This window comes from Lichenostomus cassidix, chromosome 3 (assembly GCF_008360975.1).
Source record: "Lichenostomus cassidix isolate B80296 chromosome 3, HeHo_3.0, whole genome shotgun sequence".
Taxonomy (NCBI): Eukaryota; Metazoa; Chordata; class Aves; order Passeriformes; family Meliphagidae; genus Lichenostomus; species Lichenostomus cassidix.
Genome location: NC_139483.1, coordinates 111795001 through 111811228, shown reverse-complemented (window position 1 = coordinate 111811228; position 16228 = coordinate 111795001). Strand labels below are relative to the sequence as shown.

The 16228-nt window shown below is 55.3% G+C and overlaps 1 protein-coding gene across 2 annotated transcripts in view; it reads right to left on the bottom strand.

Annotated features, from left to right (window-relative positions):
- The window catches only part of PTK2B (protein tyrosine kinase 2 beta), a 35313-nt gene extending 28405 nt beyond the window's left edge, over nt 1–6908 (bottom strand). Inside the window, exons 1-2 of one of the 2 annotated variants that reach the window (XM_085057211.1) lie at nt 6788–6908; nt 1831–2087 (exon numbers count right to left, since the gene is read on the bottom strand). In XM_085057211.1, coding sequence (XP_084913337.1) covers nt 1831–2046 — 216 coding nt within the window. In that variant the 5' untranslated portion in view covers nt 2047–2087; nt 6788–6908. Of the gene's footprint in view, nt 1–1830; nt 2629–6787 lie in introns of those variants that run through there. The other variant, XM_085057210.1, reaches the window with a different exon arrangement.
- Between the last annotated feature and the right edge of the window lie 9320 nt (nt 6909–16228).

The following is a 16228-nucleotide window of genomic DNA, read 5'->3' as shown; positions in this document are numbered from 1 at the left end:
CATATCCCCACTCCAAGGGCAGAAATCATGGATTCATGGAATTCAGGTGGGAATGAACCTTAAACCTCATCTGGTCCAGAATTCCAAACCTCTCCATCCTTTGGTGCTCCACAACCGCGGAGCTCCGCGTGGGAAACGCGGCTGGAAAGAGCCTGATCCGATTCCAGCTGGGATCCAAACCAACCCTGCATTCCCAATCCCGCATTCCCAATGCCATATTCCCAATCCGACATTCCTAATCCCACATTCCTGACCCCACATTCCCAATCCCACATTCCCAATCCCGCCATTCCCAATCCCGCATTCCCAATCCCACATTCCCAACCTCATATTCCCAATCCCACATTCCCGATCCCACATTCCCGGTCCCGCCATTCCCGATCCCACATTCCCGGTCCCGCCATTCCCAGTCCCGCCATTCCCAATCCCATATTCCCAACCCCACATTCCCAACCCCACATTCCCAATCCCGCCATTCCCAACCCCATATTCCTAATCCCACATTCCCAACCCCGCCGTTCCCAATCCCGCCGTTCCCAATCCCGCCGTTCCCAATCCCACATTCCCAATCCCGCATTCCCAACCTCATATTCCCAATCCCACATTCCCAACCCCACATTCCCAATCCCGCCATTCCTAATCCCACCATTCCCAACCCCCTATTCCCAACCCCATATTCCCAATCCCGCCATTCCCAATCCCGCCATTCCCAATCCCGCCATTCCCAACCCCATATTCCTAATCCCACGTTCCCAATCCCGCCGTTCCCAATCCCGCCATTCCCAATCCCGCATTCCCAATCCCGCATTCCCAATCCCACATTCCCAATCCCACATTCCCAACCCCGCCATTCCCAATCCCACATTCCCAACCCCGCCATTCCCAATCCCACATTCCCAACCCCGCATTCCCAATCCCACATTCCCAACCCCGCATTCCCAATCCCACATTCCCAACCCCGCATTCCCAATCCCGCCATTCTCAATCCCACATTCCCAATCCCGCCGTTCCCAATCCTGCCATTCCCCCTTTTTCCCCCTTTTTCTTTTCCCCTTCTTTTTTCCTCCTTTTCCCCCCCTTTCCCCTCCTTTTCCCTGCTCTTTCCCACTTTTTCCCTGTTTTCCCTGTCATTTTCTCTACTTTTCCCACCTTTTCCCCACTCTTTCCCACTTTTTCCCTTTTTCTCACCTTTTCCGTGTTTTCTCCACTTTTTTCCCCACTTTTTCCTTGTTTCTCCCACTTTTTCCCTGTTTCTCCCACTTTTCTCCTGTTTTCCCATTTTTTCCTGTTTCTCACACCTTCTCCCACTTTTCCCATTTCTCCCACCTTTTCCCTATTTTCCCCACCTTTTTCCCTGTTTGTTTTCCCTCTTTCTCCCTCTTTTCTCTGCTGCTTTTCCCATCGTTTTTCCCACATTTTCTGTTGTTTTTCCCTATTTTCCCCATTTTTTCCCTCTTCCACTTTTCCCTGTTGTTTTCCCCACTTTTTCCCTCTTTTTCCCTGTTCCTCCTACTTTTCCCCATTCCTCCCATTTTATCACTCCTTTTCCCCATTGTTTTTCCCTGTTATTTTTCCCTATTTTCCCCGTTTTTTCCCTGTTTCTCCCACCTTTTCCCTGTCCTTTTTCCCACTCTTTCTCACTCTTTTTCCCTCCTTTCCCCCCATTTTTTTCACCTCTTTTCCCCACTTTTCCCCTCTTTTCCTCACTTTTTCCCCACTTTTTCCCTCTTTTCCCCACTTTTCCCCTATTTTCCTCACTTTTTCCCTCTTTTCCTCACTTTTTCCCCATTTTCCCAGTCATTTTCCCCAGTTCCATCTGTTCCCACCTACCCGGATCTCGGTGGCCACGGAGCACTTGACCAGCTTGAAGTTCTTGCCCAGGTTGAAGCTGTTGCTGTAGAAGCAAACCTTGAGGATCCTCATCTCCTCCTTATCCCGATCCCAATCCCGATCCGCGTCCGGAGTCCCCATGGCCTCCAGCATCCCGGGGAGGCTGCGGGAAGAGCTGCTCCGGGGGCGACCCAGGGGGTCAGGAATGGTGGTCATCCTCAGGACACCGGGGGCGTTAGGGGCCGAGCATCCCTTCCCTGTAGGAATGACCATCGGGATTGGGATTGGGATTGGGATTGGGATATTCCAGAGCATCCCTTCCCTGTGGGAATGACCATTGGGATTGGGATTGGGATATCCCAGAGCATCCCTTCCCTGCAGGAGTGACCATCGGGATTGGGATATCCCAGAGCATCCCTTCCCTGTGGGAATGACCATCGGGATTGGGATTGGGATTGGGATTGGGATATTCCAGAGCATCCCTTCCCTGTGGGAATGACCATCGGGATTGGGATTGGGATTGGGATATCCCAGAGCATCCCTTCCCTGTGGGAGTGACCATTGGGATTGGGATTGGGATTGGGATCTCCCAGAGCATCCCTTCCCTGTGGGAATGACCATTGGGATTGGGATTTGGATTGGGATTGGGATATCCCAGAGCATCCCTTCCCTGTGGGAATGACCATTGGGATTGGGATTGGGATATCCCAGAGCATCCCTTCCCTGTGGGAATGACCATTGGGATTGGGATTGGAATATCCCAGAGCATCCCTTCCCTGCAGGAGTGACCATCGGGATTGGGATTGGGATTGGGATTAGGAGTGGGATTAGGATATCCCAGAGCATCCCTTCCCTGTGGGAATGACCATTGGGATTGGGATATCCTGGAGGGGTGGGGAAGGGAGGGAGAGGGGAGGGGAGAAGGGAAAGGGGAAAAATGGGAAAAAAGGGTGGAAAATGAAAAAAAAAAAGGGGGGAAATGGGGAAAAAGGGAAAAGAAGGGGAAAAAAGGTAAAAAGGGGGGGAAATGGGAAAAATGGGAAAAGAAGGAAAAAAAGGGGAGAAAAGGGGGAAAAAGGGAAAATAGGGGGAAAGAGGGGGAAAGAGGGGGAAAAAAGATGGAAAAAGGGGGGAAAAAAGGGGGGAAAAGGGAAAAAAGGGGGGAAAAGGGGAAAAAGGGGGAAAAAGGGGAAAAAGAGGGGAAAAGGGGGGGAAAAGGGGGAAAAGGAAAGTGACAAAGGATGTCCCCACCATGCCCAGAGCAACGCCCATGTCATTGTCACTGCCATGTGGACACCTCTGTGTCCTTGTCACCTCCAGAGGGACACCTCTGTCCCCATCACCTCCTTGGGGACACCTCCCTGTCCCTGTCACCTCCAGAGGGACATCTGTGTCCCCATCACTTCCTTGGGGACACCTCCGTGTCCCTGTCACCTCCAGAGACATCCATGTCCTCATTACCTCCTTGGGGACACCTCCCTGTCCCTGTCACCTCCAGAGCCATCCGTGTCCCCATCACCTCCTTGGGGACACCTCCATGTCCCTGTCACCTCCAGAGGGACACCTGTGTCCCCATCACCTCCTTAGGGACACCTCCCTGTCCCTGTCACCTCCAGAGCCATCTGTGTCCCCATCACCTCCTTAGGGACACCTCCCTGTCCCTGTCACCTCCAGAGCCATCTGTGTCTCCATCACCTCCTTAGGGACACCTCCCTGTCCCTGTCACCTCCAGAGCCATCTGTGTCTCCATCACCTCCTTAGGGACACCTCTGTGTCCCTGTCACCTCCAGAGGGACACCTGTGTCCCCATCACTTCTTGACCAGGACCTGTGTCCTGAACCTCTTGGTGTCATCAGCACTTCCAGAGCAATGCTCCCATGTCCTTGTCACCTCCAGAACAATGTCTCCATGTCCCTGTCACCTCCACAGTGACACCTCCATGTCCCTGTCACCTCCACAGCGACACCTCTGTGGCCATCACTTCCAGAGCAGGACTTGTGTCCTTGTGACCTCCAGAACAACATCTCTGTGTCCTTGTCACCTCCAGAACATTTGTGTCCTTGTCACCTCCACAGCAACACCTGGGTGTCCCTGTCACCTCCACAGTGACACCTCAATGTCCTTGTCACCCCCACAGTGACACCTCTGTGACCCTGTCACCCCCAGAGTGGTGTCTCCATTTCCTTGTCACCTCCACAGTGACACCTCCATGTCCCTGTCACCTCCACAGTGACACCTGTGTGGCGTCACTTCCAGAGCAGAACTTGTGTCCCTGTCACCTCCAGAACAACATCTCTGTGTCCTTGTCACCTCCACAGTGACACCTCCATGTCCTTGTCGCCCCCACTGTCCCTGTCTCCTTGTCACCCTCAGTGTCCCAGTGTCCTTGTCACCTCCACAGTGACACCTCTGTGTCCTTTTCACCCCTCAGAATAGTGTCCCTGTATTTTTGTCACCCCCATGTCAACACTTCCATGTCCCTGTCACCTCCACAGTGACACAGTGAGTGTCCTTGTCACCTCCACAGTCACACCTCCACATCCCTGTCACCCCCAGCGTGACACCTCCACATCCCTGTCACCCCCAGCGTGTCACCTCCACCCCACCCCGATCTAGATCCATTCTCTCCTCCATTTCCAGAGCAAAAAACCCCCAAAAAACCCCAAACCCTCTTAAAAAGCCACCCCTGGATCAGGAGGGAAAACAACTCCAGCTCTCCCTTCCCCAGAAAAAAACCGGGATGGGGAATCGGCCGATCCCAAATTCCAGCATTCCCGAGGATTCCGGGGGGAAGGATCGCCCCGGGTCGGGTTTTCCCGGGAGCAAAGGTGCGGCCGAGCCGCTGGAATGTGGAATTCCTCATCCGGCTGCTCCTGGATCCGAGCCGGGCGGAGCTCCGGTTAACGATTAAACCCAGCCGGGAACCGGAGTTATTCCAGAGGGAAACATTCCCGAGGTGTTCCGGAGAGCTGGGAATGCCCGGCTGGAGAGGGGGAAGGATCCAGGGAATGCTCGGAGCTGGAATTTGGTTTTCCAAGGGGAAGAGGGAATGAGGAGTCGCCGGACAGGAGGGAATCCTTCCCTGGCAGAGAATTCCCAGGGAAGCTGTGGCTGTCCCTGGATCTCTGGGAATGTCCGAGGATGGATTTGGATCCACCTGGGATCGTGGGAAATGTGGGAATGGGATGGGATTTAAATCCATGCATCCAAACCAGTCCGGGATTCTGGGATCAAGGACACTCTGAATCCATCCAGAGGGATTTTGCTGGAATTCGGGGATGGCAAAGGGCAGGGAGATCCTTGCTGGAGTGCCGAGATTCCCAGGGAAGCTCCTCGATCCCGAAATTCCTTCCCAGGATGGATCCAATCTCAGGCTGGGAGAGCTGGGAATGGAGGGAATTCCCTGGGAAACGGGAGATTGCTCGGGATTTGGGAAGGGATTCCTGGCTGGGCTGGAATTCCCGGATATTCCTGGATCCTTGGGAATGTCCAAGGATGGATTTGGATCTCCCTGGGATCTGTCGGAGTCTCACCAGGATGGGATTTAAGCTCCTCCCACCCCAACCCCCTTTGGGATTTTTTCATTCTCTGGGGTTTTTTTTACACCTTAGTTTTGGGGATTTTTTTTCAACTTAGTTTTGGGGTTTTCTGTTCTTTCCACCCGCCGGGCGCTCTGAAGAAGCCACATCCTCTGCACAATGCTGGGGCCACTGGGGGCCACCTCCCCTCCCCAGGTGGCCACAAGAGCCGTGTGGGGACAGCCGGGTCACCTCCCCCACCTCGGCCCTTCCCGTCCCCATCCGCGCCAATCCCAATCCAAAACAACCCGGATCGCTTTGGGGTCAGAGGGATCCTCCAGGTGGGTGGGAACGATCCCAAATCCAACCCTTGGGAACTGGGATGAGAGCAGCTGGGAATTTCCAGGGAGCGCGGGGTGAAAATATTCAATTTTGGGGTTTTTTCCCCGCTTTTTCTTCATTCCCGGCTGTCTCCTCCCAGCCCCATTCCCAAGGGGTTTTTTCCCGCTTTTTCTTCATTCCCGGTTTTCTCCCCCGCCAGCGCCATTCCCAAGGGGTGGCACGGGGACAGGGACAGGGCTGGATGTCCCCTCGGTGTCCCTGCCCTGCTGGGGAACCCTGGAGTGGGGTGGAATTCAGGGATCATCCTATGGAATATCCCATGGAACATCCCATGGAAAATCCCATGGGAAAACCCCACGAAATGTCCCAGGAAGAACCTCGCCGTCCCTCACGGCCACAGCTGGTGACACCAGGGGACATCGCTGTCCCCTCAAGCCCCTCAGGACCACGAAGGACAATCCCATCCTTCCCTCCCAACCCCCCTGGCCTCACCTTCCCATCCCATCCCTACCTGTCCCAGCCCTGGAAAAGCTGGAAAAATGTCCCAGGAGGTGACAAGGCGGTCAGGATGTCACCCCTTCCCATCCCTGTCACCTCCCCTCCGCCTCGGGGACACTTCCCGGGCTCTGTCCCCTCTCTCCGTGACGCAACCCCGGGCACGGGGACGCCGAGGAAACGAAACCGAGCCCGGCGCTGCCACCGCCGCCACCAACGTCCCCTCCCTGTCCCCTCCGTGTCCCCCCGGTGTCGCCCCGCTGTCCCCTCGTGTCGCCTTCTCCCGCCGGTGACACCCGGAAAAGTCCCCGCGGGCCTCCCGCACCAGGAAGTTCCCCGGTGCCTCCGGGACAAGTTCGGTTCCCCTGTCCCGCTGTCGCCCCCGCGGGCTCTGTCCCCGAGCCCGACCCCGGGTGACACCGCGGCGACACTCCGGGACCCCCTGCCGCCCCGCGCGCCGATCCGGGCGGGAATTCCCGGCGGGAATGGTCCGGGATGAGCTCTCCGGGATCCGCCCCGCGCCCGCCTCCTCCCGCAGGTGAGGGGCTCGTCCGGCGGCATTCCCGGGAATTCCCGGGCCGCGGGAGGCGCGCGGCACTCACGGAGCGCTGGTGGCTGTCGCCGCTGTCGCTGCTGTCGCCGCTGTCGCCCCGGGGAGGCCCCGCTGTCGCCGCTGTCCCCTCGCCGAGCCCGCGCGGGCGGCGCTTCCTGCTGTGACCGACACGGGTGCGCAGAGCGACCGGCGGCAGGCGCAGGCACCGGGACCGGCACCGGAACCGGCACCGAGACTGGCGCCGGGACTGGCACCGAGACCGGCACCGGGACCGGGACCGGGACTGGCACCGAGACTGGCACCGGGACCGGAACCGAGACCGCAACCGGGACTGGCACCGAGACTGGGACTGGCACCCGGCACAGCCACCGGGACCCGGACCGGAACCGGGACTGGCACCGAGACTGGCACTGGGACTGGGACTGGCACCCAGAACCGGGACCCAGAACCGGCACCGGGACCGAGACCGGAACCGACACCGGCATCCAGAGCCGGGACTGGCAGCCAGAACCGGCACCCAGAACCGGGACCGTGACCCGACAGCGGGACCAGCACCAGGACGGGCACCGGGACCCCGAAGTGGCACCCGGCACAGGTATCCCAGAACCGGCACCGGCACCCAGAACCGGGATCGCGGAGACCCCAAACCGGGACCGGGACTGGCACCCAGAACCAGCACCGGCACCCAGAATGGGGACCCTGAACCGGGACTGGTACCGGAACCGGCACCCAGAACCGGGACAGGGACTGGCACCCAGAACAGGGACAGAGACCCGACAGCGGCACCAGCACCGGGACCAGGACCCAGAACCACGACTGGCACCCTACAGCTGCACCGGGACCCGATAGCGACACCAGAACCGGGACTGGCACCCAGTAGTGACACCAGAACCGGGACTGGCACCCAACAGTGACACCAGAACCGGGACCGGCACCCAGTAGTGACACCAGAACAGGGACCGGCACCCAATGGTGACACCAGAACTGGGACCGGCACCCAATAGTGACACCAGAACCGGGACCAGGACCCAGAACCAGCACCCAGCAGTGGCACCGGCACTGGGACAGACAACCGGAACCGGCGCCTGGCAGTGACACTGGCACCGGAACCGAGACAGACACCCAGAACTGGAAACGGAACCCAGAATCGGCACCAGGACCCAACGCTGGCACCCAGAACTGGCACCGGGACCGGGACCGGCACCCAGAACTGGCATCGGCACCCAGAACCGGAGCTGGCACCGGGACCGGGACCCAGCACCCACCACAGGCACCCAACTCAGGACCGGCACCGGGACCCAGAACTGGCATTGGGACCCAAAACTGGCACCAGTTTGGATGTTCCCAGTGCGGTTTTAGGCAGAGCCGCTGGAATTCCGTCTCCTCTCCGAACCGCAAATCCCAGATCCCACAACTGATTCCAGAATCCAAAAGCGCCTCTGCCGAGTGGGAATGGGACATGGGAATCCTGCGGGAATTTTGGGAATGGCAGGACTGTGGTGGTCCAGGACCCAGCTGGGAAAATGGGATGTGGGAATCCTGCAGGAATTTGGGAATGAGTGACCTGGGACTCATCTGGGGGAATGGGACATGGAAATCCTGCAGGAAATTTAGGAATAGGTGACCTGGGACTCACCTGGGGGAATGGGATGTGGGAATCCTGCAGGAATTTTGGGAATGGGGAGACTGTGGTGATCCAGGACTCAGCTGGGGGAACGGGACACAGGAATCCTGCAGGAATTTGGGAGTAGGACACAGAGGTGATCCAGGACTCAGGAATTCTGCAGGAATTTTGGGAATGGGGAGAATACGGTGGTCCAGGACCCAGCTGGGAAAATGGGATGTGGAAATCCTGCAGGAATTTAGGGAATGGGTGACCTGGGACTCACCTGGGGGAATGGGATACGGGAATCCTGCAGGAATTTTGGGAATGGGTGACCTGGGACTCACCTGGGGGAATGGGACATGGAAATCCTGCAAGAAATTTAGGAAGAGGTGACCTGGGACTCACCTGGGGGAATGGGACACGAGAATCCTGCAGGAATTTTGGGAATGGGACAGTGGTGACCTGGGATTCACCTGGGGGAATGGGATACGGGAATCCTGCAGGAATTTTGGGAATGGGTGACCTGGGACTCAGCTGGGGGAACGGGACACGGGAATCCTGCGGGAATTTTGGGAATGGGGAGACTGCGGTGATCCAGGACTCACCTGGGGGAATGGGATGTGGGAATCCTGCAGGAATTTTGGGAATGGGAAACAGTGATGATCCAGGACTCAGCTGGGGGAATGGGACACAGGAATCCTGCAGGAATTTTGGGAATGGGGAGACTGAGGTGATCCAGGACTCAGGAATCCTGCAGGAATTTTGGGAATGGGGGAACAGAGGTGATCCGGGAATCGGAAATCCTGCAGGAATTTTGGAAACTGGGCACAGCAATGACCCAGGACTCGGGAACCCCGCAGGAATTTTGGGAATGGGGCACAGAGGTGACCCAGGACTCGGGAATCCCGCAGGAATTTTGGGAATGGGGCACAGCAGTGACCCCGCAGCATGTCCCGAGCTCCAACCCCTCACCCCAGCATCCAACCCGGAGCCACCCCGGTGGCTCCAGGGAAACCCAAATCCCGGGATTGGAGCTCCGATCGCGGGCTGAGTCACCATTCCCGGCATTCCAGTCCCTCCCGATCCATGCAGGTGTTCCTGTGACTCATGGGATCGTCGCTCCGTTTCCCGGGGAACAGCCGGAGCGGCACCCGCAGCTCCCACTGCAGTCCCACCGGGATCAGCGAATTCCCGCTGGAAAAACCGGGAATGGGAGATTCCCAAGGGATCCGAGCATCCTGACACGCTCGGAATCCTGGAATGGTTCGGGTGGGAAAAGACCTCAAATCCCATCCCATTCCAGCCCTGGCACTTCCCATGATCCCAGGGGGATCCAAATCCATCCTTGGACATTCCCAGGGATCCAGGAATATCCGGGAATTCCAGCCCAACTGGGAATTCCTTCCCAAATCCCAAGCAATCTCCCCTTTCCCAGGGAATTCCCTCCATTCCCAGCTCTCCCAGCCTGAGGTTGGATCCATCCTGGGAAGGAATTTCGGGATCGAGGAGCTTCCCTGGGAATCTCGGCACTCCAGCAAGGATCTCCCTGCCCTTTGCCATCCCCGAATTCCAGCAAAATCCCTCTGGATGGATTCCGAGTGTCCTTGAGCCCAGAATTCCAGAATGGTTTGGGATCCATGGAGCTTCAATCCCATAAATCCCATTCCAATCCCATGGGATGATCCAAATCCCTCCTTGGACATTCCCAGGGATCCAGGGGCAGCCACAGCTTCCCTGGGAATTCCAGCCCAGCCAGCAATTCCTTCCCAACATCCCAGCCCAAGCTCCCCTTTCCCACTGGGAAGCCATTCCCTGTTTCCCATCCCTTTTCCCAAATCCCTCTCCAGCTCTCCTGGAGCTCCTGGAAAGCTCTGGAAAAGGCTCTGAGCATTCCCTGGATCCTTCCCTTCTCCAGCTGAGCATCCCCAGCTCTCCCAGCCTGGCTCCAGCCTCATCCAGCACCACAAAAATCCTGGAATTCCCATGGTGATCAGAGCCAAGCTCCAGCCTCTGCCCTTTTCCCATTCCCGGATAGGACAGAACATTCCAGAAAAAGCTTGGAGCAGGGATAGAGCAGCTCATCTCTCTCCCAGGGGATCCCAAACCCTTCCCGCTGCTCCCGGGAGCTTCCAAGGGCAGCTGGAAACATTCCCAGGATCCCTCAGATCCCATCGAATTCCTGCCTGTCCGACTCCCACGTGGGATTATTCCCTGCTCCAGGCGGTTATTCCCGCTTTTCCAGACTGGGAAAACTCGAGTGGGAGGATTCGGGAGCAGGGCTGAGGCAGATTCCCGATATCCCATTCCCGAGGGAATCACGGAATCCCTGGATTCCATCCTACCTGCATCCCACTGCTTCCCATATCCCATATTTTCCTGGATCCCAGATATCCCAGCATTCCATCTCCACCTGGATCCCATTTTCCCGGATCCCATTTTCCCAGCATTCCATCTCCCCCTGCATCCCATTTTTCCCGCCTCCCATCTCCTCCTGCTTCCCATCTCCTCCCACATTCCCTCTTCCCTGCATCCCATTTCCCCTCATTCTCAATTCCACCTGAATCCCGTTTTTCCCCCCACACTTCCCAGCTCCACCTGTATCCCATTTTCCCTGTTTCCCTCCTCGTCTCCATCCCATTTTCCCGGCATTCCATCCCCACCTGCATCCCATTTTCCTGGATCCCATTTTCACAGCATTCCATCTCCACCTGCTTCCCATTTTTCTGTGCTTCCCATCGCCACCTGCATCCCATCTCCCCCTGCATTCCATCTACATCCCAATTTCTCCTGCATCCCATTTTCCCTGCATCCTGTCTATCTTGTATCCCATTTTCCCTGCATCCCATTTTCCCCCTGCATCCCATTTCCCTGTTTCCCATCTCTCCCTTCATCCCATTTTCCCTGCATCCCATCTCTCTTGTATCCCATCTCCTCTGCTTCCCATTTTCCCCTCTATCCCATTTTTTCCCTGCATCCCATTTTCCCTGTATCCCATCTCCTTTGCATCCCATTTCCCCCCCGTATTCCATTTTTTTCCCTGCATCCCATCTCCTCTATCCCATTTTCCCTCACTTCCCATTTTCCCTGCATCTCATTTTCCCTTGTATCCCATCTCCCCTGATTCCCAGTTTTTCCCTGACTCCCATTTTTCCTTGCATCCCCTTTCTTCCCCTGCATCCCATCTCTCTTGCATTCCATTTTTTCCCTGCATCCCGTTTTCCTTGTGTCCCACCTCCTCTGCATCCCATTTTCCCAGATCCCATCTATCCCGGAATTCCATCTCCCCCTGCATCCCGTTTTCCTGTGCTTCCCATCTCCACCTGCATCCTGTTTCTCCTGCTTCCCATCTCCTCCCACATCCTATCTTCTCCTGCTTCCCATTTTCCCAGCATTCCATCTCCACCTGCATCCCATTTTCCTGGGCTTCCCATTTTCCTGTGCATCCCATCTCCCCCTGCATTCCATCAACATCCCAATTCCTCCTGCATCCCATTTTCCCCGCATCCCATCTGCTCCCACATCCCATCTCTCTTGTATCCCATTTTCCCTTCTTCCCATCTCCCCCTGCATCCCATTTTTTCCCTGCTTCCCATTTTCCCCACATCCCCATTTCCCTTGCATCTCATCTCTCTCGTATCCCGTTTCTCCTGCTTCCCATCTCCCCTGCATCCCATTTTTCCCTCACATCTCATTTTCCCTACATCCCATTTCCCCTGTATCCCATCTCCTCTGATTCCCATTTTTTTCCTGCATCCCATTTTCCCTGCTTCCCATCTCTTCTGCTTCCCTTTTTTCCCCCTGCTTCCCATTTCCCCCTTCATCCCATTTTCCCTGCATCCCATTTGTTTCTTGTATCCCATCTCCTCTGATTCCCATTTTCCCTGCATCCCATTTTTCTATGTATCCCATTTTCCCCCTGCATCCCATTTTTCCCTCATATCCCTTCTCCCCTGCTCACCATTTTCCCTCCATCCCATTCCCTTCATCCCATTTTTCCCCTGTATCCCATCTACCTGCTTCCCATTTTCTCTGCATCCCACTTTCCCTGTATCTCATCTCCTCCTCATCCCATTTTTTCCCTGCATCCCATCTCCTCTGCTTCCCATTTTTTTCGTGTAGCCCATTGTCCCTAAATCCCATCTCCTCTGACTCCCAATTTTTCCCTGATTCCCATTTTTGCCCTGCATCCCACTTTCCCTGCATCCCCTTTTTTCCCCTGTATCCCATCTCTCTTGTATCCCGTTTTTCCCTGCATCCCATTTCCCCCTTCATCCCATTTTCCCCGTATCCCATTTTTTCCCTGCATCTCATCTCCTCTGCTTCCCATTTTTTCCTTGTATCTCATTTTTCCCCTGCATCCGATTTTCCCTGTTCTCATTTTCCCTGTTTCCCATCTCCTTTGCATCCCATTTCCCCCCTGTATCCCATTTTTCCCCTGCATCCCATCTCCTCTGCTTCCCATTTCCCCCTGCATCTCATTTCCCCCTTCATCCCATTATCCCTGCATCCCATTTTCCTTGTATCCCATCTCCTCTGCTTCCCATTTTTCCCCCACATCCCCTTTCCCCTGCATCCCATTTTTTCCCCTGCATCCCATTTTCTTCCCTTCTTCCCATTTTCCCCTGCATCCCATTTTGTTCCTTGTATTCCATCTCCTCTGCATCCAATTTTCCCTGCTTCCCATTTCTCTTCATCCCATTTTTCCCCCTGAATCCCATTTTCCCCCTGAATCCCATTTTCCCCCTGAATCCCATTTTCCCCTGAATCCCATTTTCCCCCTGAATCCCATTCCCCCTCTCCCCGCTGTTCCCGGAGCAACCTCGGCGGAGCTTTTCCCGGGAATCGAACCCCCCGCGGGAGCTCAGCCGGGAATCCCACGCAGGGAATGAGTCAGGAGCCGGGAACAGGCCTGGAGCTCCGTGTTCCCGATGTTCCCGGTGCTGTTCCCGGTGTTGTTCCCGATTTTTCCGGGCTGGGATCGGCCGGAGCCATCTGGGAACCAACAGCTCTCCAGATGGGAAGGAAGGTCTGGAATTCCGGGAAGCTCAGGGATCCTCGATCCCGCTTTTTTCGGGAATGCGATTCCTGATCCGTAAAAAACCTCTGGATCTCTCTGTTTCCAACTGCCTCATTCCCACCCCACAGCCAATCCCGGGAATTCCATGGGGTCCCAGGAATTCCATGGGATCGGGGGGATCGCAGCATCCTCCCCACCGGGAAAATTCCCAACTTTCAGGGAATTTTCCCTGATTTTCCAGATGATCCCTTCTATCTCCATCCCAAAGGATATTTTAGCCCTTCCAGCTGGGAGAAATCCAAGGAAAAGGCATCCCAAAGCATCCCCAGGCTTTGGAAAATCCCAAATCCCGACTTTTTCAGGCCGGAAAAAGGAGGAATTCCCACCCGGAGCAGCATTTTAAAACTCCTCCCCTTTCCCCTCCTCCTGTTCCCTGCCCTAAAACGATCCCAGAAAAACTTGGGAATTGGTTTTCCAGCCTCTCCCGACTCGGGATTGAGATCCCAGAGCCGAAGTGCCACATTCCCAAATCACGGATCGTCCATGAATTCCTACAATTAGGAACTCAGCACGTGGATTTTTCCATGGGAATTCCCAAAAAAACCCCCAAAAAAACCCAGGTCCAACGCTTTTCCCACCAGGAATGATGCAACCGAGAAGCAAAAGGGTTAAAAACTGGGAAAATCTCCTAAAATTCCAGCCTGGCAGGTGGAAAATCCTTGAGGGAAGATGGGATGGAGCAGGAGGATTCCAACCAAATCCATGGAATTCCGACTGGGAAAAAAGCTCCCCCGGAACAGCATTCCCAAAAATCCTCCCAGCAGGGAGAGGAATTCCGGCAGGAAAACGTGGGAATTCTGCTTTTCCAGAGGGAATCCGGATCAGTCTGGGGAAATCCATGGTTGTTATTCCACAGGAAGGGAAAAAATCCCTGAATTCCCCATTCCCGGATGGAGCAAATCCAGGGAATTCCTGTGGATCTTCCTCTGGCTGGGGAAGAATTTGGGGATGGAGGGAGAGGATTTCCCACCTGGAATCCCTCAGGGATTCGGTTTTTAGGGATAAAGGCAGGCAGGGAATTCTCTGAGAAAATTCCCAGTGGGAAAGGGAAGAGCCTGGAATTCCTGGGTTTTTTCCTCCTTTTCCTTCTCCATCTCATTCCTGGATTTGGATCCGAGCAGGGAGAGGATCCCAAATCCCAGTTGTCCATCATTCCCATATTCCCATAATTCCCGTGTCCAAAGTCAACCCCTGAACCCAAAATCCTCATTTTTTCCCCTAAAATCCCATTCCCGCTTTTTGGCGGGAACCTTTCCCAGCACATTCCTCCTTGGAAAAATCCCAAATTAAACAACTCCCTGTATTTATATCAACATTCCCGCTTTTCCAGCCTCGATCCAGAGCTGGGAAAAGTTGGATTGCACCTGGATAATCCGGGAGATCCCAAGGCTGGGATTGGGATCCTGCTGGGATAAAAGCAGGGAAAAATCGGATCCCAGGAAATTCCCATGGAATCACTTCCCAGCCTCGACCTCTCTTTTCCTGGAATTCCAGGATTTCTGGGATTTCCCAGAGTTCCAGGAACCCTGGAATTGCGGCACTTCCCTCTGGATCCATCCCAGTTCCCATCCAACCCAAATTCCTGATGATTTTCCCATCAGATTCCGGAATTTTTGCCAGGATGGATTTTCTGGGTTGTTTTTGACCAAAACCCCGGAATTTTCCGGGGTTTCCTGAGGGCTGTCGGGAGCCTTGACCTTTTTCCTGTTCCTGTTCCCTTTTTTCTGCCGCTTCCCCCAAATGGCCTCTCCGTGATCCCAGCATTCCCGGGATCCATTCCCGGGATTCTTCCCGAGGAAAATGCGGCAAAACCAGTGGGATTTTCCATGGGGAAATCTCATTTTATCCCTCTAGGATTTTCCTGCTGGTTATCCCAAATTTTCCCCCTTCCTCGGATATCCCGATGGATATCCCACCTGGAAAATTCCCAGATTTCCAGCTCCATCCACCTGGGAAAAGCCAAAGAATTCCAACACCACTTTCCCAACCCCTGGAAAAGCCTCGGGGCTGGATACGGATATCCCAAAGGCTGGGATTCGGATCCTGATCCCGGGATTTCTCACCTCCGAGATTCCCAAATCCTTCCCAATTCCTGCTCAGACATTCCCTGGATGTCTCTGCCACCTCCCTGGGACATTCCCAGTCACTTCCAGGAGTTTCCCAATCCCTATCCGAGGGTCAGACATTCCCTGGATATCCCCATCCCAATAATCCTTGCGGATCCCGAGGGAATCCCGGGATGCACCAAATCCCAGCAGATCCACAACATTCCCAATTCCCTGCTCCAGGAACTGCCCCAGCACTTGGAAAAGCTGGATTCCAGCAGATCCCAGGGAATTCCCGATCTCCAGCTCCACCCAGCCCTCGCATTCCCGAATTCCCGAGTGATCCAACTCCACAATCCCCACGGAGCTCATCCCTGTTTTCCCATCTGCCTGGAATGTTGGGAAAGGAAACGCGGCTGCTGCTCCCGACTCCTGCTGCCATTCCCACTTCTGCTGCCATTTCCAACTCCCATTCCCAACTCCCATTCCCAATTCCCAATTCCTGCTTGCATTCCAACCTCTGCTCCCATTCCCAACTCCCATTCCCAATTCCCATTCCCAACTCCTGCTCCCAATTCCCATTCCCAATTACTGCTCCCATCTCCTGCTCTCTTTCCCAATTCCCGCTCCCATTCCCAACCTCTGCTCTCATTCTCAACCTCCTGCTCCCATTCCCAACTCCCATTCCCAACTCCCATTCCCAACTCCTGCTCCCATTCCCATTCCTAACTCCCATTCCCAATTCTCATTCCAACTCCTGCT